The sequence below is a fragment of the Ovis aries genome, chromosome 11 (genome assembly GCF_016772045.2).
Source record: "Ovis aries strain OAR_USU_Benz2616 breed Rambouillet chromosome 11, ARS-UI_Ramb_v3.0, whole genome shotgun sequence".
NCBI classification, from domain to species: Eukaryota; Metazoa; Chordata; class Mammalia; order Artiodactyla; family Bovidae; genus Ovis; species Ovis aries.
This window is the reverse complement of record NC_056064.1, coordinates 13,684,471-13,712,434: the sequence shown is the minus strand read 5'-3', so window position 1 is coordinate 13,712,434 and position 27,964 is coordinate 13,684,471. Positions and strand designations below refer to the sequence as shown.

Genomic DNA, 27,964 nt, shown 5'->3' with positions numbered 1-27,964 from the left:
CAGGTCTCGGGGTGCTCCCTAAGCACATTGCTGGTGCTCCCAGTCAGTGGGAGCCAGTGATCGTCCGCGTTCTGTGGCCTCAGTGCCCAACACCTGCTGCTCCCTGGTCCAGCCTCCGCGAGCCTGCCGGGTGATCCGGGGCTGTCTGTCGCTGAGGATGGTGATGATGATGACAGTGATGCTGGAGCTGCCCTCCACGGCAGCGAGAAAGAGGCTGGGGTCTGGCCGGGCAAGCGTCCCATAATGAGGCAATTCTGACACTTGCCAGGCCTCCAAGGATCTTCTTCTCGGGTATCACCTCCCAGTAGGGTCCTGCGTATGAATAGGTCGCAGTGGAAAACCTCTCTCTTCTAAGGCAGCTTTATTAGCCCTTCAGTCACAATACAGATTCTGTTTATGGGCCCTCACTTTTATGTGGACACCCAGTGGCTCAGCCTGCTGATGACTTTATGGCCCTCCCCATTCCCACTTCACCAGGAGCGTCATGATTCTCCCCGTCAGCCCAGCTGAGGGGGCCTTTGTTGCAGCCACATTACCCTGCCAGCAAAGGCAGCCTCTCAGAAAGGAAACCCCAGGAGCCAGACTGCAGCAGGCCTCTGTCTGCCCCCACAGCCTTTAGGCCTAACGATGTCCATCGTTAACCCTTCTTAGATTTTCCTTAGACTCCTCTGGAGAAAAAGCTGTTTGAGTTACCCAGGTTTCCATGGTAAATCCCCAGTAATTGATCCTCCTGACCCCCAAATTAACCCAAGGGCCTAAAACTGCATTCTAACATGGCAAGACTAAATTTGGGGTTCCTGCCAGCAGCCTAAACCCTTTAGAAATGGTCAGCCCGTGTTAACAGAGGTGCCTATTCCCATGCTGTTAAAGGCCCCTTGTATATGCTTAGGCCTCAAGAGGCAGGGAAGGATGGGAAGGATGGGGGAGGGAGGGATAGTTAGGGAGGTTGGAACATGGACACACTGCTATATCTGAAATAGATAACCAGCAAGGACCTACTGTCTAGCACCAGGAGTACTGCTTAATGTTATGTGGCAGCCTGGATGGGATCGGGAGTCTAGGGGAGATGGATACAAGTATATGTACGACTGATTCCCTTCACTGTCCACCCAAGACTGTCACAACCTTGTTAATCGGCCATACTCCAATATAAAATTAAAAGTTTTTTTAAAAAAAGGAAGTGGGGAATCGGTAGGCTCCCCACAGACATCCCACTGGCTCTTTCCACGCTGGATAAAGCACTGTCTGGGGTCTCCAGTGGGAAAAGAAAGAGCTTCTGTGTCATACTTACTCCTCAGCACCCCCATTTCGCACCTTCCAGCATGAAGTTGCTGCTGCTGCTGCTGCTAAGTCGCTTCAGTCGTGTCCAACTCTGTGTGACCCCATAGACGGCAGCCCATCAGGTTCCACCATCCCTGGGATTCTCCAGGCAAGAACACTGGAGTGGGTTGCCATTTCCTTCTCCAATGCATGCAAGTGAAAAGTGAAAGTGAAGTCGCTCAGTCGTGTCCGACTCCTAGCGACCCCACGGACTGCAGCCCACCAGGCCCCTCCGTCCATGGGATTTTCCAGGCAAGAGTACTGGAGTGGGGTGCCATTGCCTTCTCTGGTGAAGTTGCTGAAATGCATCAATGCTCTCTCTTCATTTTGATTGTATTTTAATCTCTCTCTCTCCATCTCTCTCACTCCCCCTTCTTCCTCCTTAAAAATACATGTGTCTCATCAACCTCAGAAAACTCAAGATACAGAAGACTCAAGAGATTCAGAGGATCAGTGATACCGTTGTCACTTCTCCACTGCTTGGTCAGGGTTGAAGGGCAGGTCATGCATTCATACATCATGTCCTCTTATCGAGGGCAGAGCATAGTCTGTGCAAGGTTCTGAGGAAGGAGACTGTGGAGAAGACAGACAAGGTCCTGCCCTCATTGGACTTATGTTCCAGTGAGCGATGCAGCCAAGGAACAAGAAAAGAAACCAAGTCATTTCAGACTATTTGTGCATTATCATGGGAGGCTCAGTATGTGTGTGCATGCTAAGTCGCTTCAGTCGTGTCCGACTCTCTGCAACCCCGTGGACTGTAGTCTGCCAGGCTTCTCTGTCCATGGGATTCTCCAGGCAAGAATACTGGAGTGGGTCGCCATGCCCTCCTCCAGGGGATCATCCTGCCCCAGGGATCGAACCCGTGTCTCTTATGTCTCCTGCATTAGCAAGCAGGGTCTTTACCGCTAGCGCCACCGGGGAAGCCCTGAGGTTCAGTCTGGGGTCAATGTGTATCTGGGGTCCATGTGGGGCTTTCAGGAAAGAAGGAGAGAGGTCGGCTTTAGAATAGCTCTTCTTTGCTGGGAGACCCTAGGTAAGAGGTGGTAAAAATGACTTCTTCCTCTCTGAACCTTTGCTTTCCACTCTGTCCAATGGGCATCTGGAACCCAATGAGAAGCAGACCATGTAAAACACTTTCAGGTGTGAGGACCTCTCAGCTTCTCGAGGGTTAGCCCAGGCTTCCACCTGTAATTGCATCTCCAGGCTGGCGTGTTCCCTGCAAACCCTCTGGCGTTTGCCAGCAGAAACCCTCTCTCTGCTAAGGAGCAGGCGTGCTGGCCGAGCTGGGCTTTGTGTGGAGGACAGGCGGAGTTCCTGGCGCCCTGTCCACCTCCCCACCTGGGCCATTTCTCAGGTGCACGCACATTTGCTTCTTTTCTCAGCCACGATGCTTTTGATAGAAGCCTTTTTCTTTCCTTGGTTACATTTGCTTTGATTTTTATAAGAAAACCAGTTTGTGGGCTTCCCTGAAGTATCACTCAACTTTTACTCCTTGAGTTCAAGAATGTTTACCGTCCCCGCAGGTCTGTCTGTGTTTCTCCACTTTTGAATTGGACTCCTAACTAAGCCACCTCGGGGAGAAAGAGATCTGGAATTGAAGCCAGCCCCGTGTTTAAATTGCTTTCATCTTGCCTCAGATTTTTACTCCCAGGCTTTCAGATTTTTAATCTCCTCAGCCTTTGGCAAACATCCATCTATATCCTCGGAGAGAAGAAAATGTTAATAACTGGCGATGGTCCTGTGTGAACAGTGAGGAAACTGAGGCAGCAATGCCAGCCTCTTGGAAAGTTTTCATTTATTGAATTCTCAATTTCAAGCTGGGTGAATTGTTCACATTCTTTCATCCCCAAATGAGTGTCTTAGAAGTTCACCAGTCTGAATAATTTGTGTCTCTGCCTCTCTCCTCAAGAAAGGGAACTCCTCGGGACTTCCCTGGTGGTCCAGGGGCTAAGGCTGAGGTCCGAATGCAGGGGACTGGGGTTTGATCCCTGGTCAGGGGACCAGATCCCACGTGCCACTACTGAGTTCACTTGCCTCAACTCAAGATCTCGCAGGCAGCAACTAAAAATTAAAAAGTGACTCCTCTTTAGGAAAAGGAGGAGAGGGTTTATAAGGATGCAGTACTGGACCCATCAAGACTGGCTTAATTCCTTTCTGTCGCAGCCACCATCCCCTCCAACCCAGTGTGTTTTGACTTCACAAGGAAGACAGCTCTGTCTGCTTATAATTGATGGACGTGGTTGTTTCCTTTTTGGAAGCTCTTTCTCCTCTGCACTCTTGCTCCAGCCTGATTTTTCGATTCCCATATCCAGACCCGACAGGGCCGGGCTGCGCTCTGCGTGAGGTTAGGAACACAGGGGAAGAATGTGTGTGACAGGGCCCTGGTCGGTTGAGTAATGTTTACTCTGTTGGTGGCTGGGACGAGCCCTTGAGCTGGCAGAGGTCCACCAGCCAGAGGAACATTCCTGCATTATCAGGGATGGGTGATTGGCTTGGAAATGTCAAGGGTGAAAGGCATCCCACCGGATTCTGGGTGCAGCTCACAGACCCCAGTGAGAAGGACCCCCAGGCTTCGGGGTCAAAGGCCACATGGGGTCAAGCTGAGCCTCTCACTGCCCAGGAGACCCCACCTTTTTGCTTCTTTCTATAAAAGAGCAATTCTGGTCATACTTTCTAAACTGACCCTGCTCTTTGGTTTGCCCAGCATTTTCTTTTCCAGGAAAACCCAGAGCTTTGCTAACTTTGTATATTTTTTTCTAACTTCATTTTATTCATTTATCATTCTGGCTTCTGAGGAAGGGAGATCTATCTGTATGCCTAGGTTACGGACAAAAATGTTGAGGCCCAGAAATTGACAGGCCAGGAATCATCAGAAAGTCAAAGCAGAGAGGCAGAGTATGAGTTTAAAGTGGCTGGACACTGGTGCCCAGTTGATTTCTAGGATTGTGGAATTGGGGTCTCAACTGGTTTTTGTTTTACCATTTAAAAAAATTGAAGTGAGCTTCCAGGTGGCTCGGTGGTAAAAAAAAAAAAAAACAATCTTCATGCCAGTGCAGAAGCTGCAGGATACACAGATTTGATCCCCAGGTCAGGAAGATCCCCTAGAGGAGGAAATGGCAACCCATTCCAGTATTCTTGCCTGGAAAATCCCACGGACAGAGGAGCCTGGTGGGCTGCGGTCCCTGGGGTCACAAATAGTTGAACAAGACTGAGTGACCGCACACACGCACAGAAAAACTGACGTATAAAGAACAAAGTTTTGACAAATGGGAGGAGATGGTCAGGTTAGACCCTGCTGTTGAGTGGACTACATGAGGCAGAAGATGGGGGATCGAGAGTAGAGAAAGACAGCACTTTGCCCTAGCTCATCCTGAGCAGACCTGGCTCTCTGGAGCCACCAGACTCGGCTTTATGCGTCCAGTCTAGACAAGTCCTGTCTACTTTCTTCCTCCTAGAGTTGATGGGAGGAAAAGGAATTATGGAAGGACTTTGTAAATAAAGGGTACATGGGACAGACAAAAAAAAAATTAAGTGTAGTTAATTTACAATTTTGGGTTAGTTTCGGGTGCACAGCAAAGTGATTCAGTAATACATACATATGCTCTTTTTCAGTTTTCTCCCCTATAGGTTATTACAAAATATCGGGTATAGTCCCCTGCGCTATTCAGTAGGTCCTTGTTGCTTATCTCATTTGTATTTAGTAGTGTGCATATGTTAATCCCAAACTCCTAACCTGCTTTTTGAAACTCGTCATGAGAGCTAGATTAGACACAGAGGGCTCTGTAGGGGTAGTTCTAAGCTCCTGAGGCGCTGGTATGGAAAGTTCCTGTGGTTAATTACACCCTAGGCAGCTCCTCCCCAGGGTCCTCCTGAGTTGCATCCATCTTTGAAGACAGGGGCACATTCCGTTCTCTAGAACCCGACATACCCATCATAAAAACCACTGCGCTTTGCAAGGTCACACAATAAAATTTGCAGTGCTTATGGGAAAAAATAGGGTTAAGGGCACAATACTCAAAAACTTCGTCAGTGACACCTTTTAAAAAAGATAAGAGTCTAATAAAAAAACATTAGCAGTTTTACACCTGTTAAATGCTTAGGAAATACATAAACGCTGTACAACAATAAATATGGCACTTTACCTTGAGAAAGTTCTGAAGTTTGCCTATTGAAGTGGGTGTCGGAAGCGGCGAAGCTGGTGAATTATTGAGGTGGTGGGCAGAGACTTCTCTGAAATCGGAAGGAGAGTTGTAACTTCAAATGATGTGGACGGATGTGGCTACGGCACGTGCAGTGAACTGACGTGTTTGAAGGGTGTGAGAGTGTGTGTGTGTGCGCACGCGTGCATTTAGTGTATTCCTATGTGAATGGATAAACAAGCTCCTACTGTTTAGCTCGGAACTCTACTCAATATCCCAGGATAACCCAGAATGGAAAATAATATAGAAAAGAATGTATATAATTAAGTCACTTTACTGTACAGCAGAAATTAACAGAACGCTGTAAATCAATGATACTTCCATTAAAAAAAAAAAAAAAAGCTTTTGAAAAGACTGTAGGGTTTTTCTATTGTGGCTCCATTCAGCTGGATGCAGATTTCTGAAATTGATGTTACACTCAAGTTATTCCTTAATATATCAATAGAATTGAAGCCCATCCTCACGTGTGTGTTAGTTGCTCAGTCGTGTCCGACTCTGTGCAACCCCCTGGACTGTAGCCCGCCACCAGGCTCCTCTGTCCATGGGATTCTCCAGGCAAGAATATTGGAGTGGGTTGCCATTCCCTTCTCCAGGGGATCATCTTCCCAACCCAGGGATTGAACCTGGGTCTCCTGCATTGTAGGCAGATTCTTTACCATCTGAGCCACCAGGGAAGCCCAGAGTCAATCCATACTTTTGTTTAATTTGGCCTTGCCACAAAGCTTGCGAGATCTTAGTTCCCCAATCAAGGATTGAACCCACGCCCTGGATAGTGAAATCACAGCGTCCTAACCACTGGGCTGCCAGGGAATCCCCCCAGTCCACACTTTTAGTACCAATATTAGCACAGCGCTGACTGTATCTTGTCCTTCTGCCAGAAGGGATGCTCCCAGGTTCTGGGGCTCGGATGCTCAAAGCGCCTGAGGCTTTATTCTCTCATTCAGGGAATATTCACACATCAGCTGCTCTGCTAGGCCCTGAGGATGTGCGAATGAGTAAAAAGTCATCTCTTCCTTTAAGAGAGAGAGAGAAGGAAACATACCATCCAGGCATTTCTGTGCAGGTGACCAGCCTCTGCTGTCAGAGTCACTACTGCATGTGGAATACAAAGGATAGAACAGACAACTACCAGGATGAATCAAGGAGAGCTTCACAGAAGAGGTGACATTTAGCCTGCTTAAAGGATGGGGCATGGGGAAGAAGGGAAGAGCATTCCAGACACAGGGAACAGCATAAGCAAGGGCACGGAGGCAGGAGATGGCAGGGTTCTGACATGACTGTCTAGGATGTGGTGACAGATGATACAAGTAAGGCAGAATAGAGTCATCATGGCCCAATTCTGACAGTCTCAGGCATAGGGGCTTTTCCAGGAGGGAGTGAAGAGCAGTGTTAAGTGTCCAAACGGGGCAGTGCGATGGTGCCGTTTCGTTCTAGAAAGAAATCCCGACGTGCAGCAATGTGAAGAGTGCCCTGGAGATGGGTGTGTGTGCAGGAGTGCAGGGCATGGAGAGAGGCTGGCTTCTGAAACCATGGGCTTGCAGCCATGCTGCATAGAAATCAAGTGACTTGTCTCTGTCCCACATGCTGTTGGCAATCCAGAAACAGCATCATCTCCCATGATGCTGAGGACCGGAAACAGGCGGGAGTAGACACCTCCTCACCAAGGCCTCAGGGATGTCTCTCAGTTCAGTTCAGTGGCTCAGTCGTGTCCGACTCTTTGCGACCCCATGAATCTCAGCACGCCAGGCCTCCCTATCCATCACCAACTCCCGGAGTTCACTGAGACTCATGTCCATCGAGTCAGTGATGCCATCCAGCCATCTCATCCTCTGTCATCCCCTTCTCCTCCTGCCCCCAATTCCTCCCAGCATCAGGGTCTTTGCCAGTGAGTCAACTCTTTGCATGAGGTGGCCAAAGTACTGGATGTCTCTAGACACCAGAATTTGCTGCTGGACACACTTGCTGTGGTTCTTAGGGCCAGTGAGGGGGATGTGGACAGTTAACTGAATTGAAACCAGGAATTGAGTGGAAAATACGTGGCCACTCTCTGGCCTTCTCATTGCTCCCGTGGGAGCTCTGTGGCTATCTGCCTGGCACCTTTAACCAGCCACTGTTAAACCAGAGCATCATATGTTCATTTTCAGAGAAGGGAAGATGCCATTCCACTTCTTCCAGGCTTCCTGCCGCAGTGTCTGGCACAGAATAGGTGCTCAATGAAGTTCTGAGTTCTGTAAACTCAATCTTCCTAAAAATGCCTTTTAGACAAAGACCATCTCCCCACAGGAGGAACAGATGTGTCTCGAGTAACTATTATATGCCAAACATGATCTGGGCAATTTCACAGCCATTAACACATCCGGTCTTTTCCCCAGTGACTGAAGAGATGGAAATTGTTAACAATAAAGAAACCGAAGATCAGAGAGGTTAAGTAATTCCCCCAAGGTCACACAGCTCTTATGTGGTAGAATCAGGATCTAAACCTCGGTCACCTGGCACCAGAGCCTATTCTACTTTGGTTTTCCTTTCAAGCCCTGTTCTAAGTTTGTGAAATACACAAGGACCTGGCCTCTCCATCCTCTAAGAAGAACACATGGCTGGTCTTGCCGGGGGCAGAGACCTTGTGATATTACCCTTCACCTCGGCATCCCCTTTTAAGGCATCTGGCTCATTACGGCCTCCCTCTCAGGAGCCTGAGTGATTGCCAAATTCCTGGTGAGAGAAGCATCAGCAGGAAAAGTTACAGGTGCCCCTGGAGCAGGTTGTTGCAATATTTGATTATCCATTTGGCTATTACAGAAAAATTCTTAACTGTAATTGATGTCTGTTGCTGTAATAGTATATTGCCTGTATTTCTACCTCTAGTAATGGGCTTTATGTGCTAGATTTTAATATCCTTGAGCCTGGGCAAGTGCACGTACGTACTAAGATGCTTTAGTCACGTCTGATTCTTTGCAACCCTATGGACTGTAGCCTACCAGGCTTCCCTGTCCATGGGATTCTCCAGGCAAGAATACTGGTGGGTTGCCATGACCTCCTCCAGGGGATCTTGCCAATTCAGGTATTGAACCCCAGTCTCTTATGTTTCCTGGGTGGGCAGGTGGGTTCTTTACCACTGTGCTGGGCTTAGTTACTCAGTCGTGTCTGACACTGCGACCCCATAGACAGCAGCCTGCCAGGCTCCTCTGTCCGTGGGATTCTCCAGGCAAGAATCCTGGAATGAGTTGCTATGCCCTCCTCTGGGGTCTACCACTAGTGCCGCTATTGGTAGAGGTATTTCTACCTCTAGTAATGGGCTTTATGTGCTACGTTTTAATATCCTTGAGCCTGAGCAAGCGTGCAAGTCTTTTTAAAAGAAACATGGTTTCCTTGCACAGAACTGATCAGTTTTGAAAGATCAAAATAAATGTCCTTAAAGTGGTCTTTGTAGGTGTGAAACAAATGGCGAGACTTTGAACCCTCTTAGCAGTGGGTTTCCTGGTGGCTTAGACAGTAAAGAATCTGCCCGCAATGCAGAAGACCCGGGTTCAGTCCTTAGGTCGGCAAGATCCCCTGGAGAAGGAAATGGCAACCCACTCCAATACTCTTGTCTGGAGAGAGCCTGGCAGCGGGCTACAGTCCATGGGGTCGCAGAGAGTCCGACACGACTGGCGACTAACACTTTCACTCTTAGCATATGGTATTGAAATAAGTCTGCTTCATTTATCGGGTCATGTTCATGCTCTGATTTTATATACTTGTATCTATCAAAAAATATTGTGATACTTGAAAAAAATCACCTGCTTCCCACTTTGCAGTGGTAAAAGCCCCTCCCGCCCCCCACGCCAAACCAGGCAGTCCTCTGACTGAAGGGGGGCTGGAGCTTACCCAAAACACTGATGGCAGAGCTGAGCTCAAAACAGAGATCCCCTAGCTCCCAGCCAGACACTGTCTCTTAACCAGAGGTCCTTCAAGGAGGGTGCGGAGGTCTAGGCCCACCTGCTTTTCGAGAGAGCACCTCCCTGTTACATTTCTCCCATAATGAAGTTCTGCTAGGGGAGAAAAGGAGGACTGCAAAGCGCCGCAGCCTTGGGCTATACCGCCTGGATTCTAACAAATGGCTCTCGCCTCCCTCCTGCCAGGCTCCCATGTAAAGCAGGCTTTTGTTTCCTGTGGATACCTTTGGTTAATTATTTTTAAATAAATAATTATGTAGCCTGGGGGTAGGGGAGAAGTCTCCCCGTAACCCATATTTGATTGTCTGAGGACTGGCCCTCTTCCTTCAGCCAAATTAAATAGGGGAAAGCGAGCGTCTGTTTGACTTGAGACCAAATCGATGATGGGGACAAGCTGGGAGGTGAAAAGACACCTGACTCCCCGCGTTATCACTGCACTCTCAGGAGCAGAGCATCTTGGGGAGGTAAATAGCTGGTCAGGGAGTCAGAGGAAGTGGGAGAAAAGCAGGGTGAAGTCCATTTTCTCTGAAAGACAAGAACAAGAGGGCAGGAGCCAGGCTTCCCTCCCAAGTTGCTTCCAGGATGAAGCATCAGTGGTTGCAGCAAAGTCAGATTCTTTGGGAATGATTCTCCGTGGGAAGGTAATTCCATTCAGGACTTAGAATCTACCCTCCATTGTCCAGAATTCTGGAGTCTTAGGACAAATATTTTTGAGTCCACCCCTACACCAGCTCCCCTCCTGTAGGATCCCAAGCCGTGGGTGCTATTTATTTGACATTCTACGAGGAGTTTCCTAGATGTTATTTCTGATCCAGACTAGCCATATTAAGGAAGTGATCTCTTCATTTTACGAGAGGAAACTGAACCACAGAGAGAGAAGTGATTTCCCCAAGATCACACATCTTTTAAGAGCAAAGTTAGGATGGAAATCCAAGTTTGTCCCGCTCCAGAGCACACAATCTTCCCATTAGCCCTCCTCGTTAGAAAACCCTTCGTTTTATTGATTTGAAATCTGCCTCCCCCCTTTTCCTGTGGGCCCAGCTGCCTACTGAGCTCACAAAGTTTCAGATCTCTCTTCTCCTAGGTAAGCATCCTGCTGGGAACCCAGGGGCAGATATGAGCGGAGCAAAAGGACCTAATTTAACCCAGTGGGATGGAGTGGAGGGTAGTGGTGATGAGACCTAGGAACTGCAGATGGGTGCAGAGGCAGACAGACAGGACGGGGCAGGCGATGTTGGTTTGGAGACGTGGAGGTCTTCCTTTATCCCTTTGAACTTCATGGCCCCTGTTCCCCCTAAAATATAGTGCCCCAGCACTATAACTACTGAATTCCAGTGTTGTCCTGCTGCTGATACCACCTCCATCAGCAGCCCCTTGAATCAGAGGAAACCACCAACAGAAGAAGCGCACACACAGAACACGCATCAAACTGCTTTGTAGTCCGACAAGCTGCTCTTGAAGGTTAGACTCCTGCCCTAGCGTGTGTTTGTTTTCTCCCCACCCTTCTTAAGCTCTAGGTCATTTCAGCCTTGGGGAACGTCCTTCGAACAATCCAAGGAAAACTGGTTTGGGTCTCCTCTTGGCAAGCTCCGTCTTGGTGAATTACAGGCTGCTGGTTATGGCAGCCCTGCCTGGCTCCCAGGGGGACTTTTGTAGCCTCCTCAAGCAGGTGCGGGGGGCTCCCCTGGGGGCCAGAGGCAGGGCAGGGGGTGAGCGGACCAATAGAACTTGTATGCTTGATGCAGTGATGTTCCATCCTGGGGGACTGGGCGGAAGGAGAAATGAAGGAGAATTTGGCCCTCCGTGCCAAATGATTCCTTAGGTATCTGGTCTCTGTCTCTTGCAGGTAGGAACAGGGTCCCCTAAACCTTTCTGTCAAATCCAAGGCAGCAAATAAGAACGTGGTCTTTCTCAGCTTTGAGCTTAGGGCAGGATGGCCTGGCTTCCCCATCGGCTTTGTCTCTGGCTGTTTCAGGGGCACATCAAACAGGACTTGAACTCTGCACACTGGCTCCAGGTTCTCTTCCCACTTCAGCTTCCTCCAGTTGCTGGGTCTTTCCTGAACACAGACTCGCATTTTGGTTCCTGAGCGAGAGGGAGAGTCAGAGCAGCGAGGCTGTACACATGCTTGCTTCTCCCCTCCCTTGCAGACCAAACAGCAGTGGTCTACTAGGCACTCACTTCCTGCCTATGGGTGCTGCCGGCCCCACCTCTGGGCAGACACGCCTTCTCCTGGGCCCTGGAAGTCAGCCAAAGGGGACCCCACTGAAGGAATGTGAGTTCCAGGACCAGAGAGTCCTAGCTACAGCCCTGGCCCCGCTCTGCGCTGCTGGTGTCCCATCGGTCACTGGGCCTTGGCCACAATGGTGGTACACAGAATGATGCATTTTGTTGTGGCCCTTACAAGGGTCACGGCTTCCCTGATAGCTCAGTTGGTAAAGAATCCGCCCGCAATGCAGGAGACCCCAAGTCTATTCCTGGGTCGGGAAGATCCACTGCAGAAGGGATAGGCTACCCATTCCAACAATCTTGGGCTTCCCTTGTGGCTCAGCTGGTCAAGAATCTGCCTGCAATGCAGGAGACCTGGGTTCGATCCCTGGGTTGGGAAGATCCCCTGGGGAAGGGAAAAGGCTACCCACTCAAGTATTCTGGCCTGGAGAATGCCATGGACTACAGTCCATGGGGTCACAAAGAGTTGGACAAGACGGAGCCATTTCACTTTCAAGGGTCGCTGGGCCAGGGCCTCTCTGTAAAACCTGTCAGCTCATACTCTGCAGCCCTACATAGCCAAGCAATGCCAGGGAAACATTTCTAAAAGGCATTTTGAAGAGCAAAAGAAATACTCCAGCTGGGAAGCGAAAGCCCCTAAAACCTAAAAGCACTATGTAGAAACAACAAGAAGTAGAATCCATTCATTTGTTCATTCATTCATTTGACGTGTTTATCTTGTGAAGAGAAGGGGCTGGGCTTCCCAGGTGGCTCAGTGGTAAAGAATCTGTCTGCCAATGCAGGAGACACAGGTTCAATCCTTGGATCAGAAAGGTCGCCTGGAGAAGAAAAGGGCAACCTACTCCAGCATGCTTGCTTGGAAAATCCCACAGATAGAGGAGCCCAGCAGGCTATAGTCCGTGGAGTCGCAAAAGAGTCAAACATGACCTAGCAAGTAAACAACAACCACCAAGAGAATACAGCAAGGAACAAAACACAGAATAAAAACATGCTGCCCTCATGGAGCTTCCATTCCAGACTTCAAGCAGAGGCCCAGCCACCTCTGCCCTGGAGAAAGACAGCTGATATGTCTCACAGACAGGCAGGGGAAAGAAGGCAGTGTTTTCCCTCCTTGTCGGGTACCCTAGGAAACAGGTGATCCCGGGGGGTCAGGTGGCACTAATATTCCGCTGTTGGGTCTGCCTTGTTTTGCAGGAGTGCGCTACAGCCAGCAGGGAAGCAATGAGGTCACTTCCTCCTCAACAATCAGTCACCATGGCAACAGCGCCATGGTGACTAGCCAGTCGGTTTTACAGCAAGTCTCTCCAGCCAGCCTGGACCCGGGCCACAATCTCCTCTCACCTGATGGTAAAATGGTGAGTACACCTGGGCCATTGTAGCTCTGGAGCTGATAAGATAAGAGGCAAAAACAAACACAACTTCTCACAAGGCCTGCCTGAAACAATGAACCATTGTAGCCCCACAGGGGAAAATGGGGGCCGTCCAGAGTTGGAACGGAAAGGGAGAGCCAGTGACCCAGCCCCCGGCGGGTGGAAGAGGTGTTCGGTTTGAACCCAGCCAATAAATCTGACAGAGCCCTGCTCTCATTTTATTGATTGAATGCCTCATAAAGGAGCAAGCCGGGTGGGACCCTGTTTGTTTTGGGGCTGCCAGTGACATTTAAGTTGATAAAAATGTTCATTCATCCCCACCCCCCCTCAACCAACCCAGGGCCTCCAAAGCCAGATTTTTTAACGCAGGGAGCACCTCACTTTGAAACAAGCCCCCCACCCCGCCTTTCTCTTCAGCACTCCCCTGATGCTGCCCAGGAGGGTGAGTGAAGTCAGGATTGAGTGGGTGGCAGGAGGTGGTGAAGCTTCTGGCCCTGGGGTTTTAAAGGCCACTGGGCGCCCGTGAAGATCATAACACAGAACGGTGTGTGGGGTGGGGCAGTGCTTACTGGGGGGAAAGTGGGAAACACCGACTTTGAAGTTTGCAATGACCGGGTTCCAATCCCAGCTCCGGCACTTAATAGCCATGTAGCCTTGGCCAGGTTCTAAGCTCTTTCTTTCTCGTCTATAAAACGTGGGTAATAACACTAGGGTTGTTGGCGGAACAAATATGATAACATGAGAGGTACTCAGCACTGTGTTTGGGACGGTAAATATTCAGTGAATGACAGCATGGTGGTTCTTAGGTGAATATCAGTATTATTTTCCCCTCAATGACGTTTTCTCTACCAGTAACCACAGCCTACCCTCTCAGATGTCAGCTGAGCACCCCGGTGAGGAATAGTCTAGTTGATGCTGAGTTTTCAAGGTTCTAAGCCGCAAGCAACACCCGAGCACCCCGGGGAGGGTGGCTTCCGAGACAACACGAGTGGGACGACACTGGGAAGGGTAGGGCGTGGAAAACTTGATTCTTTGGGTTATGCTCTGTGTTTCGGGGGAGGGAGGAGCTGCGGATTCCCGGCTTCCAAGCCTGAGATGGCGCCCTGCACCCTCCAGGGGTCTGACCCAGAGGCAGGTGGGGGGCAGGGCAGGGAAGCGAGGCCATTTTAGACCTTGACGTGTGCACCGTGTAGGCAACGCAGGACTGGTGAGTCACAGGTGATTGAGTCCCCAGCTCCCTGGAGGAAAAACAAAGTGTAGTTTCCTAGGGGAGTGCCAACTCTGGTCTGGGGAATCTGAGCCGATGGCTTCCTGGTTGTGGGCTCTGCAACAGGAGACAAAGATGCTTCCATGGGAGGCATTTTGCAGCCCCCTTGTCCACCCCTCATCCCTTAAGCTTCTTCTTTGGCTGCCTCGTGAGACCCAAGGATTGCCCAGGCTTCCCCGGAGGAGGGGGTCCTCGAGGAAGAGATCATGGCTTCCCAGTGGAGGACGTGGAGGGAGACCTCTCCTGTTGCTTGAAGGTCCTTGGTGTTTCCCTGTGAGCCCTTCTTTCCTTCCTCCTGAGAAGCAAACGGCCTTGCCCAGGCTGGGGCGCTCCACAGGCAGCCTCAGGACACGCTCTTTTCTTCCTCTTCTGCTCGACAGCGCCCTAATGGGCAGTCTGTTATTGGATTGATGATTGACCAGGACAGCACACCTCAACGTTAGCAAACACCTGGAAGCTTGTTTGCAGCGACCAGCTTTTCACTAGTTTCCAACACCCTGGCTCGTATGTTATGTCACTATCGCTGGATGCCCAAATTCAGGAGTCTGTTTTTGGTTAATATGTAACGAGCCCATCGCAGATCTTGGTCCACTAAAGACAGGAGTGGAGAGGATGGTTAAAAATAACGCCAGCAAGGGAGCCAGTGTGCTCCCACGTCTTGGGCTGTGTTGTTTATCAGCCGAAGGATGGACGTTGCCTAATTTCAGTTTCCTCATCTGGAAAATGGGGGATAACAATGCCTGCGTCATTGGGGTGGGGCGAGGATTGCTTGTAATTCTGCTGTTTTGGGGGTGAGCCCCAGCCAGGGAATGACAGTCTCTGTGTGCTGACTTCAAGTAAAATGTGCATTTGAAATCATCCCCCAGGGATTGGTTTTGGAAACAAGGGTGACCCATTTGAGCTTTCTTTTGCACTCCAGGGACCCCATCCCATTCCCGAGTGACACACGTCCACAAAGAGCTGGCCAGCTTTCAGGTTGCAGTCTGTGAGTTTTGAACCTTGTGTTTTAGAAAAGCACACGCCGGATACTCTCACGGCATCAAAGTAACAGACCCCCATGGTGAAAAGCTCAGCCCTAAAGGCAGATCACCTGCCCTTCCTGGTCAATGTACCACTCGCGCACCTTTCTTAATTTCCTCGAACTTCCGTTCCCTTGTCTGCCAAGGAGGGGTAACAGTATCAACCTCATAAGCAGTAGGCATGTGAAGCACACAGCAAAGGACTGCAGAAGGCAACGCTGATACCACCCAAACTCTCCCGATTACCCTGTGAGGATGGTGACTGATACTCTTGGCAGCTCCCTGTCTTCCATCAGTCCTGGAGGCGAAGAGGTGACGGTTGCATTTTATTCATTTTTTTACGTCATTTTTTTAATGACATTCATTTTTTTCTCTCTCTCTTTTTTGTTTATGTGGATCATTTTTAAAGTCTTTATTGAATTTGTTACCTTATCTTTTTTTTTTTTTGGCCTCGAGGCATCTGGGATCTTAGTCCCCTGACCAGGGATGGAACCTGCAACCCCTGCATTGGAAGGTGAAGTTTTAACCACTGGACCACCCAGGAAGTCCCAATGGTTGCATTTTAGAGTAGGAAGGAACTTGACCAAGGTGACCGCCCATATAGGAAGGAGATAGAATTTGGGGGTCCAGCAAAACTGGGTTTGAATTCTGGCTTCCTTGCTTGCTAGTCAGGTGACACAGAGCTTCTCTCTCAACTCTTTTGAGGCTCAGTTTCCTTATTCTGTGGCAGTGGTTTAGTTGCTCAGTCATGTCCAACTCTTGCCACACCATGGACTGTAGCCCGCCAGGCGCCTCTGTCCATGGGATTCTGCAGACAATACTGGAGAGGGTTGCCATGCCCTTCTCAGGGGATCTTCCCGACCCAGAGACTGAACCCTGGTGTCCTGCATTGCAGGCAGATTTTTTACCACTGAGCCACACGGGAAGCCCTTCTTAATCTGCAAAACAGGGCAATGATCATAATGCCTTCCTACATGTGTCCTTATCTATTGAGGACAATCAGTGAAAGCACTTTAGAAATGTTAAGGCTGGGGGCGGGGCACAGAGGCTCAAGGAGGCGGGGCTAAATGAGCACTTACAGCTGAGTCACACTGTTGCAGAGCAGAAAGCAACACAGCATGGCAAAGCAAGCATCCTCCGACTGAAAAGAGAATTCTGCTTTACGTGAATGGTTTAAAGAAAAGCAACACTAAAGCCATACACGTTTTGTTTTTATTATCGGCACCTACTTTTCTCTTTCACCATTGAAACTAACCATTGAAATGGCAGAGATTGCAGTCACTCCATTCACTTTCTGCAAAGGACTGCATTACTCAAGAGAGTCTGAAGGCAGGTCACTGATTTTTTTTTTTTTTAATGACTCTGACATTTTGAAAAACAAGTCCGGCAAACAAGCTGGTTCTCTCTTGTTTGATGTGGTCAGAATTCCTTCTTGGTCACGTGCCCCCTAACTCACAACGTGATGCTCATTTTAAAAACACAAACAAACCTGTTTGAGGTTTTTTTTTTTTTCTTTCTTTTTCAAATTCACTTTGGAAGCTATGGGATTGATCAGAAGGGTAGGCAGGAGATAGTGTCTTCCAGGGGTACTGGTGTGAGAGCTATAATCTGAGGAGCTCTGGGTCACAAGGAAAAGGTGACTCAAACATCTGATGTATGTATCCCAACCCTAAGCCACCTGTGAGCATTCCTGGTGCCATCAAGAATGTCTGGGTTAGTTCAGAGTAAAGGGGGAACAGTCCTTTCTTAGTAATAATTTTTAAAATTATTTTAAAACCACAAAAAGTAAGCTACTTAATCATGAATAAAAGTATGTTGTGTGTGTGTGTGTGTGTGTGTGTGTAAAACTGAAAGCTCCTTGTAATTCATGGGGAACTAGTGGAAGTGTTTCTGATAACAGTGAATCAAATTAAGCATGTCTATTACATCTGTTACTGGTTAATACTATTCAGAAAGTTCTAACCCATGCAATATGACATGTAGACGTATTACCACTAGCAAGAAGGAGAGACCTTTTTAGCATTATATGCTTGTAATGCCATTATATATACATTCGGGAAAATGATAGTCATTCAGGAAAAGACACTATCAGGAATAAATGAAAGGATTCAATCCTTAATAAAAGGAATCAGAGTGGCCGTGGATAAAATACACAGAACTCAGTAGCTTTCTCTCACTAATCTGTCATTAAAATATAATGATGAAACAGAGTGGGAGTACCTGGGACCAAGCCTTACTTAGTAGCTTTGTCATTATGATAGTAGCTCCTTTAAAGAAAAAAAGGGGGGGTTGTTTGTTTGTTTTAATGTATAGTAGAGATTTGGGAAAAGCAGAGAAGCCCAATAATGGATAATGACTGATCTCCCCCAGACAGACCTTAGTAATAATTGCAGGGGAAGAGCCCTCTGTAAAAAGTAAGAACTTGAATTTTAGAGTCAGACAGACCTAGGTTGGCATACCAGAGGTATCACTGATTAGGTTGTTGGTTCTCAGGTAATATGCATGTCTACTCTGAGTCTGTTTTTTCTTTCGTGAAATGGGAATGGCAGAAGCATCTGCCTCACAGGTATAGTGAGGTTAGTGAGTTAATCCATGAGTAGTGTGTCCCAGATCCTGTACTCAGTGACAGCTTCCATGTGCTCTAGGCTCTAGACCTGGGCCCTAATCTGCTACACTAGGGAATCCCATGGAGAAGGAAATGGCAACCCACTCCAGTGTTCTTACCTGGAGAATCCCGGGGACGGGGGAGCCTGGTGGGCTTCCGTCTATGGGGTCGCACAGAGTTGGACATGACTGAAGCGACTTAGCAGCAGCAGCAGCAGCAGGGAATCCCGGGGCATTTCTCCAGTTATTATTTGTAGCAATCACATATTTTTAGCACCAATAATATAGACAGCATAGAGCAGAACAGAGGGTACTTTTGTTCCTTTTTTTTTTCTTTTTAATTTCATTTTTTAAACTTTTTTCTTTTACATTGGAGTACAGCCAGTTAACAATGTTGTAACAGTTTCAGGTGGTCAGCAAAGGGGCTCAGCCATACATATCCATGTATCCATTCTCCCCCAAACTCCCCTCCCATCCAGACTGACATATAACATTGAGCAGAAATCCCTGTGCTACACAGTAGGACTTTGTTGGTTATCCATTTTAAATATAGCAGTGTGTACATGTCCATCCCCAACTCCGTAACTAACCCTTCCCAGCCTCCTCCCCTCCTGACGACCATAAGCTCATTCTCTAAATCTGTGAGTCTGTTTCCAGAACCATTTCCAATATGAACCAGTGACAATCATATCATACACGTGGGCTGAAGAATCTCTAAGACAGGCTGGTGATTCAAAGGAAATCAACAAAAATGCACATGAGGGAAGGGATTATGGTCAATATTACTTGCCTCTCTCTCCTCTACATCTAGAACAGTGCCTGTCCCTCAGTTGGTGCTTAATAATTGTTACTGAATGCATGCATGAATGCACCAGTCATTTAGCTGTGCCAAGGAATTGCTAAGCAATGTCATTTTGGACACTGCTCTTTGCTGGGTTCCACTCATGCCGCTCTTGTTTTTTCTCTCCAGCAGATCTCAGTCTCGGGAGGAGGTTTGCCCCCTGTCAGCACCTTGACGAATATCCACAGCCTGTCCCACCACAATCCCCAGCAATCTCAAAACCTCATCATGACCCCCCTCTCTGGAGTCATGGCCATCGCACAAAGTAAGCTCTGTTCTTGGTCAGAAAACTTGGGGGCAGGGAGGCGTGCTTTGGGAAAGGAGTCAACCTGATTTAAAACAAAAAACAGTAAAGAAGATATTCTTCCAGCTCATCCAACCACTTGTAGATTTGATTCAACTCATTTTGTTCCTTATCTCTCTCCTCACGATTTGGATTGTTCAGCCTAAAATTAGAAGAAATTCAGGAATGGAGTTGAATCTGGGTCATAGCTCACCAGCTGTGCATCTTGGGTCGAATCATTGCATCTTTATGAGGCTCAGTCTTCTCATCTGTAAAATGGGTTGTTGGGGCAATCCAATGACTGGGTACAGAGACACGCTTGTACATTGATAACGTATGAATATGTTTAATATTGTAGCTTCTATTTTTGTCCAGTGTTCATTCCTATCCCTGAGTGTGTGGTGGGTTTTCCAGGAGGTTGGGTTTTGCTGATGTTTCTTTGTGTTGTTTGAGGTGGAGTAAGACATGAGGGGTTCCCTTCTTTTTTTTTTAATATAAGATTTATTAATTGATTGATCTTATTTTGGACATGCCCTCACGGCATGGCATGTGAGATCTTAGTTCCCCAGCTAGGGATTGAACCTGTACCCCTGCGGTGGAAGTGCAGTCTTAACTACTGGACCACCTGGAAAGTCCATGGGCTTCCTTCTTAATGGGGAATTCTGTATGGTCAAATGAGACCTCTTTGGCAGGTGGTAAAAACATACTGAGAAGGAACTCTGCGTGAAACTGTCATAGCATCTCTGAGCCTTGACAGATTTAAAGAGAAATAGACTGTTTGTGCCCAGGCCTGAAGATAGAGCGAGGCGTCAGGTCCTTCTAGCCTTGGGGGCTCACCTTCCGCAGCCAGTCTGTCCCCATCCATCACTGATGGGCCATTTCAGCACAAGAAGGCTGCCATGGGTGTGCCTGGGGATGCCGCTCTCAGAGTAATGACATTGATGAGTATTCAGTGTATTTTCAGCCTTGTGTGGACAGCTCAGGCCAAGCCTTCCCTGTGATCCAGGGAGCACCCATGAGAGGTCTTGGGGATAGCTATGGGAGGTACATTTCCCATCTTGCTTCTACCCTGGGGATTGCCCGTTGTCTTTGTGGCCTCCCTGTGTCCAGTGCCCATGTGAACCACTTTTTTATTTGTTCCTGCCTTTTTTGCTCCTCTGTCCACTCTTCCTAAACCTTATCTAGCCTCAGATCACTTCTGAAGGGATGGACTTTTGTGCTCCTTGAGAGCAAAACAGAGCCAGGCCCATAGGAGTCGCCTGAGTTTATTGAATGAGTGCATTTGGCCCCCTCTCTGTCCTCAGCTGCTGGGAAACTGACGCCCTCCCCACTTAGTTTTATAAAAGGAACCTTTAGAGGATTCACAAAATTTGAAAAGGTATTTTAAATTTGCTGCCTTTTCACGGGGCCATCTCCAGGAATATGGTAACCACACTAAAACCAGGGTTTGAGAATGAGATCAGATTCCTGAAACCAGCTTGCTTGACTTCTAGGAGATTTGATTAAAAGGCCCATGGATAAGATATCTCATCTATCTCTCTCTACAACCAAAACTATACACAAACTGTCCCATTTACCTTCTTTCTTCGCACCTCCAGCTTTGGCTGACACACACAGTTCTATATTTTCTTAGGCACTATCTGTATTAAAATTTTCCCTGGAGCTGTTACACTTTTTTTTTCATTTTGCATCTCCTAATTTTTCTCACCTATAATTCTCTCTATTCTCTTATAATAATCTTATTCTCCAATTGCAGACAGCCAGTACCAGAGTGCACTGACCTTAGATGGGTGTGTGTGTGTGTGTGTGTGTGTGTGTGTGTACTTGGAGTGGGGAAAGCACAAAGTATGATGAGGGTCACCAGCAAACATGGTTGAGACACAGTAGTCCTACCCCAGGGAGTGTCAGAATGAAGAATCGGTTACGGAGTCCAAGCTTGTTCTGCTCTCTGCACCACAGGCCAGTAAATAGAGAGACAAGTTGTTGGGGAATAAATAGCCAGCTCCTGTCCTGTTGAGTGGGGCTTCCCAGGTGGTGCTAGTGGTAAAGAGCCTGCCTGCCAATGCAAGAGACAAGGGTTCAATCCCTGGGTTGGGAAGATGCCCTGGAGGAGGGCATGGCAACGCCCTCCAGTATCCTTGCCTGGAGAATCCCTTGGACAGAGGAGCCTGGTGGTGGGCTGCATTCCATAGGGTTGCAAAGAATTGGACACGACTGAAGCGACTTAGCACACACATCCTGTTGAGTATGTGGGCCCTGCTTGGTGACTGCAGAGGCCCAAGGAGAACGTGATAACAGACTCCCCAGCAGTGCCAATTCATCATTCCCTACTCACCTGTTGGACTGGATAACATGCTTCTTAAGCAGGAACCAGTGCCCAGAAAACAGATGGGAAAGCCAAGAGTCACACTCTGCGGGAGCTCGAATGACATCAGTGGCTTTCCATCCTGGAACTGAGGCACATTAGGGGCACAGCCTGTGTTGAAAATAAAATTCCTGGGCCTCACCTCCAAAGGGTCTGACTCATTATGTCTCGGGTGGGGCCGAGGAATGTGTATTTCTTAAAGGGCTCCTCAGGACGACTCAAAAACAATAGGCTGGTTGCAGGACTAGTCCTCCAATGCCATCCACTCCAGATGGCATCATTTGCTTTTCTAGGCAGAGACTTCCTGAAAAGAGCAGTGACGATGGGCTTGGGGAGAAAACAGCAAACCCACGGCACTCCCTTGGAGTCTAAGACCTTATGGGAAAGTTAGGAAACAGATCAAGGTGTCAGGTGAGACAGTGCCTGGAGGAGAAGCCGAGCCCTTGGGGAGTTAGAGATAGTGCTGTTCTGAGTGATCAGAGGACCCCTCCTTCCCAGCCCCACCCAGGAGAGCCAGGAGGGGGCTTATTCCCCTTCCCTTCTCTGCTCACCTTTTAGGTTTCTGATAATGGTATCAGCTAAAGCTCTGAGCAGGCAATTGTTGAGGCCTCTGTGCTGTCTCCACGGAGCACTTCCCTCTCCTGTGAACCTGCTTATGGAACCCTCTACATCTCAGGAAAGGCTCTCTAGGTGTCTATTCCCACATCTGCCTAAAAAAGACATCTTTTTTCTGGGTTTCCATCTTCAGCTTGTTCTAGCCCTCCCCCCACCACTTCCCAGAAAAAAGTGAAAGAAAGTGGAGTCACTCAGTCGTGTCCGACTCTCTGTGACCCCATGGACTGTAGCCTACCAGGCAAGATTCTCCAGGCAAGACTACTGGAGTGGGCTGCTATTTCCTTCTCAGGGGATCTTCCCAACCCAGGGATCAAACCCGGATCTCCCGCATTGCAAACAGGCACTTTACCATCTGAACCACCAAGGAAGCCCCCACCCCGACCCCTGCCAAAATGAGGTCAAATCAAAGGAAACTTGGCAACTCCAAGAAAGAAGTTGGGAGTATCTTTCTCCTCATCCTCCCATCCCCAGCCCCAACCCGCTTCAGCTACCTGCCCCAGAATCCCACCCAGGGGGCCAACGGAGGGTGGGTACCAGGGACCTGATCTTGGCAGCACGGGCCCCAGTTCTAAAGAGACCTCAGGATATAGACATAATACAGAACCATGGAGGTCCCCGTCCTCCAGAACAGAAAGATGGCAGCACCTACTGTAACCACCAGCCTTCAGCTTATTGCTTCCTCCTTCCAGTACATGGTCCTTCCATTGCCACCAGCCCTGTGCTGCCAGATGAGACACACTCTCTTCACAGACTGGCTGAGTCGCAGTCTTTTATCCCTTCTCTGCTCTAGTTAAGAGAATGATCATCTGACCTCTCTCAGGTCATTGCGCAGCCGGCCGAAGGAGGGTCTTCAAGCTGCACACCTCTAGGACTGTGGAGGAGGTTTTGTCTTTTTATCAAAATGTGGGCCCCTGCATACTCCTGCCCCCTGCTGGACAGACATATCTGGGCAGTAATCTGGACCTTAGAGTGGATGCCTATAACTCAGTCCTGAGTGCACCAGGGCAAGCCTCCCTCAGAGCCAGACATGGATGGAGTGGGCAGATACATTGTTGTTGTTCAATCACTCAGTCTTGTTCGGCTCTTTGCAACCCCATGGACTGCAGCACGCCAGACTTACCTGTTCTTCACCATCTCCCAGAGTTTGCCCGAGTTCATGTCCATTGAGTCAATGATGCCATCCAACCATCTCATCTTCTGTCATCCCCTTCTTCTACCTTCAACCTTTCCCATCATGAAGATCTTTTCCAATGAGTGGGCAGACATAGAGCGCTGCAACCCCAAGGGGGCTACTTTGGGAAACAGGACAATTTTGGGAAACCCTCAGACCTCAGTCAGACCTGTTGAAACCCTGTTTCCATCTACAGCTGTCTGTGGAATGTGGGCAAGTCACCTTATCTCTCTAAGCCTCAATTTTTCGATCTATAAAATGGGTCTATAAAATCGCTTCCCAGGCAACCTCTTAGGTAACAGCCTCAACCCAGTGCTGGCAAACAGCAGGGGCTCTGTTGATGACTGTTCAAGTCTGTTCACCTTTGCTTATCCCTGAAGCCATCTCTGATCCTTCCTCTCGTTCCCACAGGCCTCAACTCCTCCCAAGCTCAGAGCGTCCCCGTCATCAACAGTGTGGCTGGCAGCCTGGCAGCCCTGCAGCCCGTCCAGTTCTCCCAGCAGCTGCACAGCCCTCACCAGCAGCCCCTCATGCAGCAGAGCCCGGGCAGCCACATGGCCCAGCAGCCCTTCATGGCTGCAGTGACCCAGTTGCAGAACTCACACAGTAAGGACCCGGGCTCATTGGGGAGGGAGTCCCAAGGGGCCTCAACAGCCAGCGTGTTCACTCTCTGGGTCTGAAGTTTCTTGGAAGCTTCCTGGTTTGGTCACTTTTCCCTACCTGTGATCAACCAAGACAATTTCTTTCTTTCATTTTTAAAAAAATGTGTCTGGCTGCACTGAGTCTTCATCGTGGCACATGGGCCTTTCAGTCTTTGTTACAGTACGTGGGATCCTTAGTTGCAGCGTGTGGGATCTAGTTCCCGGCCCAGGGGTTGAACCTGGGACCCCTGCATTGGGAGCACGGAGTCTTAGCCACTGGGTCACCTGGGAAGTCCCAAGACAATTTCTTAAGCACAAGTCTTATGTGATGCTGTGCCTTTTCTGGTCCTCTTCTCTACCCCTGGAATTCCCAGGGGAGATTTTACAGAGGACAGTTAAGGCCGATACGGGAAGAGAAGCTAGAAATAGAGATCTGGGGAGACAATATAAATGTGGCACGAACCCATGCCCCCTTTCCCGCCCTGGTTCCCATGGAAGAGATCCTCAGGCAGGCGCACCCCTTTTCCCAACGAGCCTCACCTTTGCCTTTTCAGTCCAAAATTCCAGGCAGCTGTTATCAGATGATCAGACTTAGCATATAACTTGCCTCCTAAGTGTCTTCTCTGAATTTGAAAACTCTTCCAGAGTCCCCCCACTCTCCGATTTCCACCCCCCAAACATCTCTGATGGAGAACCATGAACATGGATGGAAAAAACCACGTGCACACGGAACATTAGTTTCTGCCCCATGCAGAGAGGCTGCTTCCCACCTCCAATGTTTTCACCTACCCTGAGACTACCTTTCAACCATTTAGCTTTGGGTGTGTTGTTGTTGTTTTTGTTGTTGTTGTTGTTGTTTTCCATGCTGAGCAACCTGTGAGATCTTAATTCCCCAACCGGGGATCGAACCTGTGCCCCCTACCTTGGAAACATAGGATCTTAACTACTGGACCCCCCGGGAAGTCCCCCTTTCAACCATTTACTTCCCATCCACCCCTAGCCCCCATTTCTCCCCTTCCTGAGCCCCAGAGCCCCAGCCCTCTGGCTATGTCAGGCTATAGGCCCTTGCCTCCAAGTCTGGGGAGAAAGCATGGGAAGGATGGTTTTCTATCTTCCAGCACAACCCCATGCACACACCTGGGCTGCCTCTGGAATAGAGCAATAGTGCATCAGACAGGCCTAGATTTAAATCCTGGCTCTGAGCCTTAGGAGCTATGTAGCCGGTGGTAATTTCCTCAGCCACTCTCAACTTCAGTTTTTTCATCTTAAAATGGAAATAGGGTGCATGTGGAGTCACTATGAAAGTGAAACAAGAGTAGGTATGAACTGTGTTTGGTGAGCATGAAGAGTTATTAAAATGCGGACTTCGCTGGTGGTCCGGTGGTTAAGGCTTCATGCTTCCAGGGTGAGGGGTGTGGGTTTGACCCCTGGTTGGGGAACTAAGATCCCACATGCCACGTGGCCAAAACATTTGAAAAATGAATATGTTAAGAGAGTTATGAAAATGCAAATAATGATTCATTAAGGGTGTCTGATAGGAGGAGGCAGGGGTGGGAAACAGGGCTTCAGTTGCTCTTCTGGCTGTGAGTCTGAGGGGCAATGGCTAAGTTCAGCCTCCTTCTACGCTCGGGGCTCCATCCCGCCCCAGGCCTGCGGAGCTGGTTTCTGCGTACCATCTCACATTCCAATCACATTTTCGTGGCTTTTAAAAAATCTGCCACAGCCTGCAGCAGAGCCTGGGACCACGTGCGTCACACTGTCCTTCCTCCCCAGCCCTGACAATGTGCTCCCCCCGCCTCACCTGGGCAGGATTCCTCAGTGGCGAGGCTTGGGTGGGACAGAGAGGGGTCACCAGCGACCTGTGGACTGCCGAGGCCCCGCTGTCCTGGCTAGCTCTGAAGAGAGAGCTTGTGGGGCCCCAGACCAGGAAATAACCAGCCTCCCACCAAGGGAAGGACAAGCTGAGACAGCAGGCTGTGACCTTTACCCTCATTCCCTACTGGAGGACTCCTTGGTAGAACAAGCTGGTCCCTCCCTCAAAGCCAAACATCCACATGCTTTCTGGGTTGGTCATGTGACCTGGAATTTACATGAATCTTATGGACGAACTAGCATGAGTCAAAGGTTCCAGACTTGGTGGACACATACTGGGAAAACAAAAAGCGAAAACCACATGCTTCTGGAGCTTTTATTGAAATCTAGGCTCAGGGAGCTTCCCTGGTGGCTCAGACAGTAAAGAATCTGCCTGCAATGTAGGAGATGTGGCTTCAATCCCTGGGTCAGGAAGATCCCCTAGAGAAGGGAATGGCAACCCACCCCAGTATGGAGAACCCAAAGGACAGAGGAGCCTGGAGGTCTACAGTCTGTAGGGTCGTAAAGAGTCGGACATGACTGAGAGACTAACCCTTTTGTCCATTGTACTTCATTTGTGTGATGTCACAAGGCATTTTAGTGCAAACTGGGACAGCCCAAAATTATACTAGTAATGACACCCATGTCTATTTAACAATTATTAATCAATCTACAGTTGCTAACATGAGACCTAGGACTTGAGTCACTGCAGAAATAGTAAGCAACAGGCCAGCTCCTTCATTTTGCCAGCTACTGCGAACTTTCTTGGACTTAAATTCTCAGATGCACCACATATACCCCAGGATCAATTGTGTTTGGGGTGTTTGTTTGTTTTTGTCTTTGAATATTTCTTTATTTACTTGGCTGTGCCGATCTTAGTTGCAGCATGTGGGACCTGGTTCCCTGACCAGGGATCGAACCCCGGCCCCCTGCATTGGGAGCATGGAGTCTTAGCCACTGGACCACCAGGGAAGTCCCAGGATCACTTGCTGATATCCAGGCATCTAATACTTTGAAAGTCAGGGAAAGAAAGTGCTCCCACCAAGAAGCACCATCCACCTCTATACACCAGGCACTGTGGAAACCTATTTATCTATTTGGTAAACTGCTTTAAACACAATCTCTTTTAATCCTACAACAGATATCATTCCCATTTTACAGAGGAGGAAACTGAGGCTAACTGAGTTGATTAAGGAGCCAGGATTTAAACACATGGCCATTCTTTCTGATCACATCACACTGCCTTGCCCAAACATAACTACCACCCACCCCCACCCCCTTTTATCTGCCTGGGGAGAAAGGAACAGTGGTGTGAGATGAGGGGTGGTCTGTAGCTGTGCTTACACTCTTGTGGGACGTGCACCTTGACCTTGTCTTCACTTTGTCTCTGCAGTGTACACACACAAGCAGGAACCTCCCCAGTATTCCCACACCTCCCGGTTTCCATCTGCGATGGTGGTCACAGATACCAGCAGCATCAGTACGCTCACCAACATGTCTTCCAGTAAACAGGTAATGCTGGCGAGAAGGTAGGGGGAGGGGAGGGATGGCCATGACTGCTGATATGCAGAGTGCGTGACGAGTACGGCCTCGGCCTCAGTGTGGTCCTTCTGAGGGAGGCTCCCCGGGTACTTTCTAAAAGAACCCCTGAGGCCACAAGGCAAAGAAGATGGGCCGCAGGCTGAAGGGGCTTATTGCTCCCCTAGCATCCCTAACAAGAGCACTAGAGTAGAGAAGTGTGCTCAGCTGCTGGAGACTGGCTTATACAGAGCCTGCAGGCCCTGGGGTTGAGTATCCCCAGTGGGTTGGTCATGATCCATGGACAGGGTATTTCCAAGGAGAGCTCAGAAAGTCAGACCCTCTGGAGTCTCACGCTTTGCAAGAGGGATCCCTGAGGATTTCCCATCAGTTAACGAATAGAGAAAACGAACAGTGAGTCAGAGGTCCTGAGGCTGATTCACCCAGTTCAGAACTCATCCTGAACCCCCAGTGCTGTAAGCTCCAGAAAATGACCCGATTCTGCCAACCCACGGGGACTCCCCAGTAGACAGCCTGGCCTTACCAGGGGCCTGTGTTCACTTGGTGTTTTATAGAGAAGCTCAGAATCAGCTTCCTGGTGCATTGAAAGTGGGGAATCCAGAGGCTTAGTCACCATTTCAGTTGATGACTAACTCCCACCTCCACATACATAGAGGGGATGAGGGTAAAGACGACCCATGGTGAGGCTACAGCTTGGGCAGCTGGTCTCGAACGAGAC

General features: G+C 49.0%; 1 protein-coding gene and 1 long non-coding RNA gene across 7 annotated transcripts in view; one reads left to right on the top strand and one right to left on the bottom strand.

Annotated features, from left to right (window-relative positions):
* HNF1B (HNF1 homeobox B) overlaps positions 1-27,964 on the top strand; it is a 63,001-nt gene that overhangs the window by 25,900 nt on the left and 9,137 nt on the right. For 2 of the 6 annotated variants that reach the window (XM_004012441.5, XM_004012440.5), the window contains exons 5-8: positions 12,875-13,035; positions 18,914-19,046; positions 23,627-23,821; positions 27,101-27,219. In XM_004012441.5, coding sequence (XP_004012490.2) covers positions 12,875-13,035; positions 18,914-19,046; positions 23,627-23,821; positions 27,101-27,219 — 608 coding nt within the window. Of the gene's footprint in view, positions 1-12,874; positions 13,036-18,910; positions 19,047-23,626; positions 23,822-27,100; positions 27,220-27,964 lie in introns of all 6 variants that reach the window. The other 4 variants (XM_012185295.4, XM_012185294.3, XM_060395223.1 and 1 more) reach the window with 2 other exon arrangements.
* Positions 19,041-25,788, bottom strand: LOC132657391 (uncharacterized). The gene is made up of 3 exons (XR_009595441.1): positions 25,658-25,788; positions 23,165-23,333; positions 19,041-19,227 (listed from the first exon to the last, which is right to left on the bottom strand). It is a non-coding gene; the product is annotated as an uncharacterized LOC132657391 (long non-coding RNA).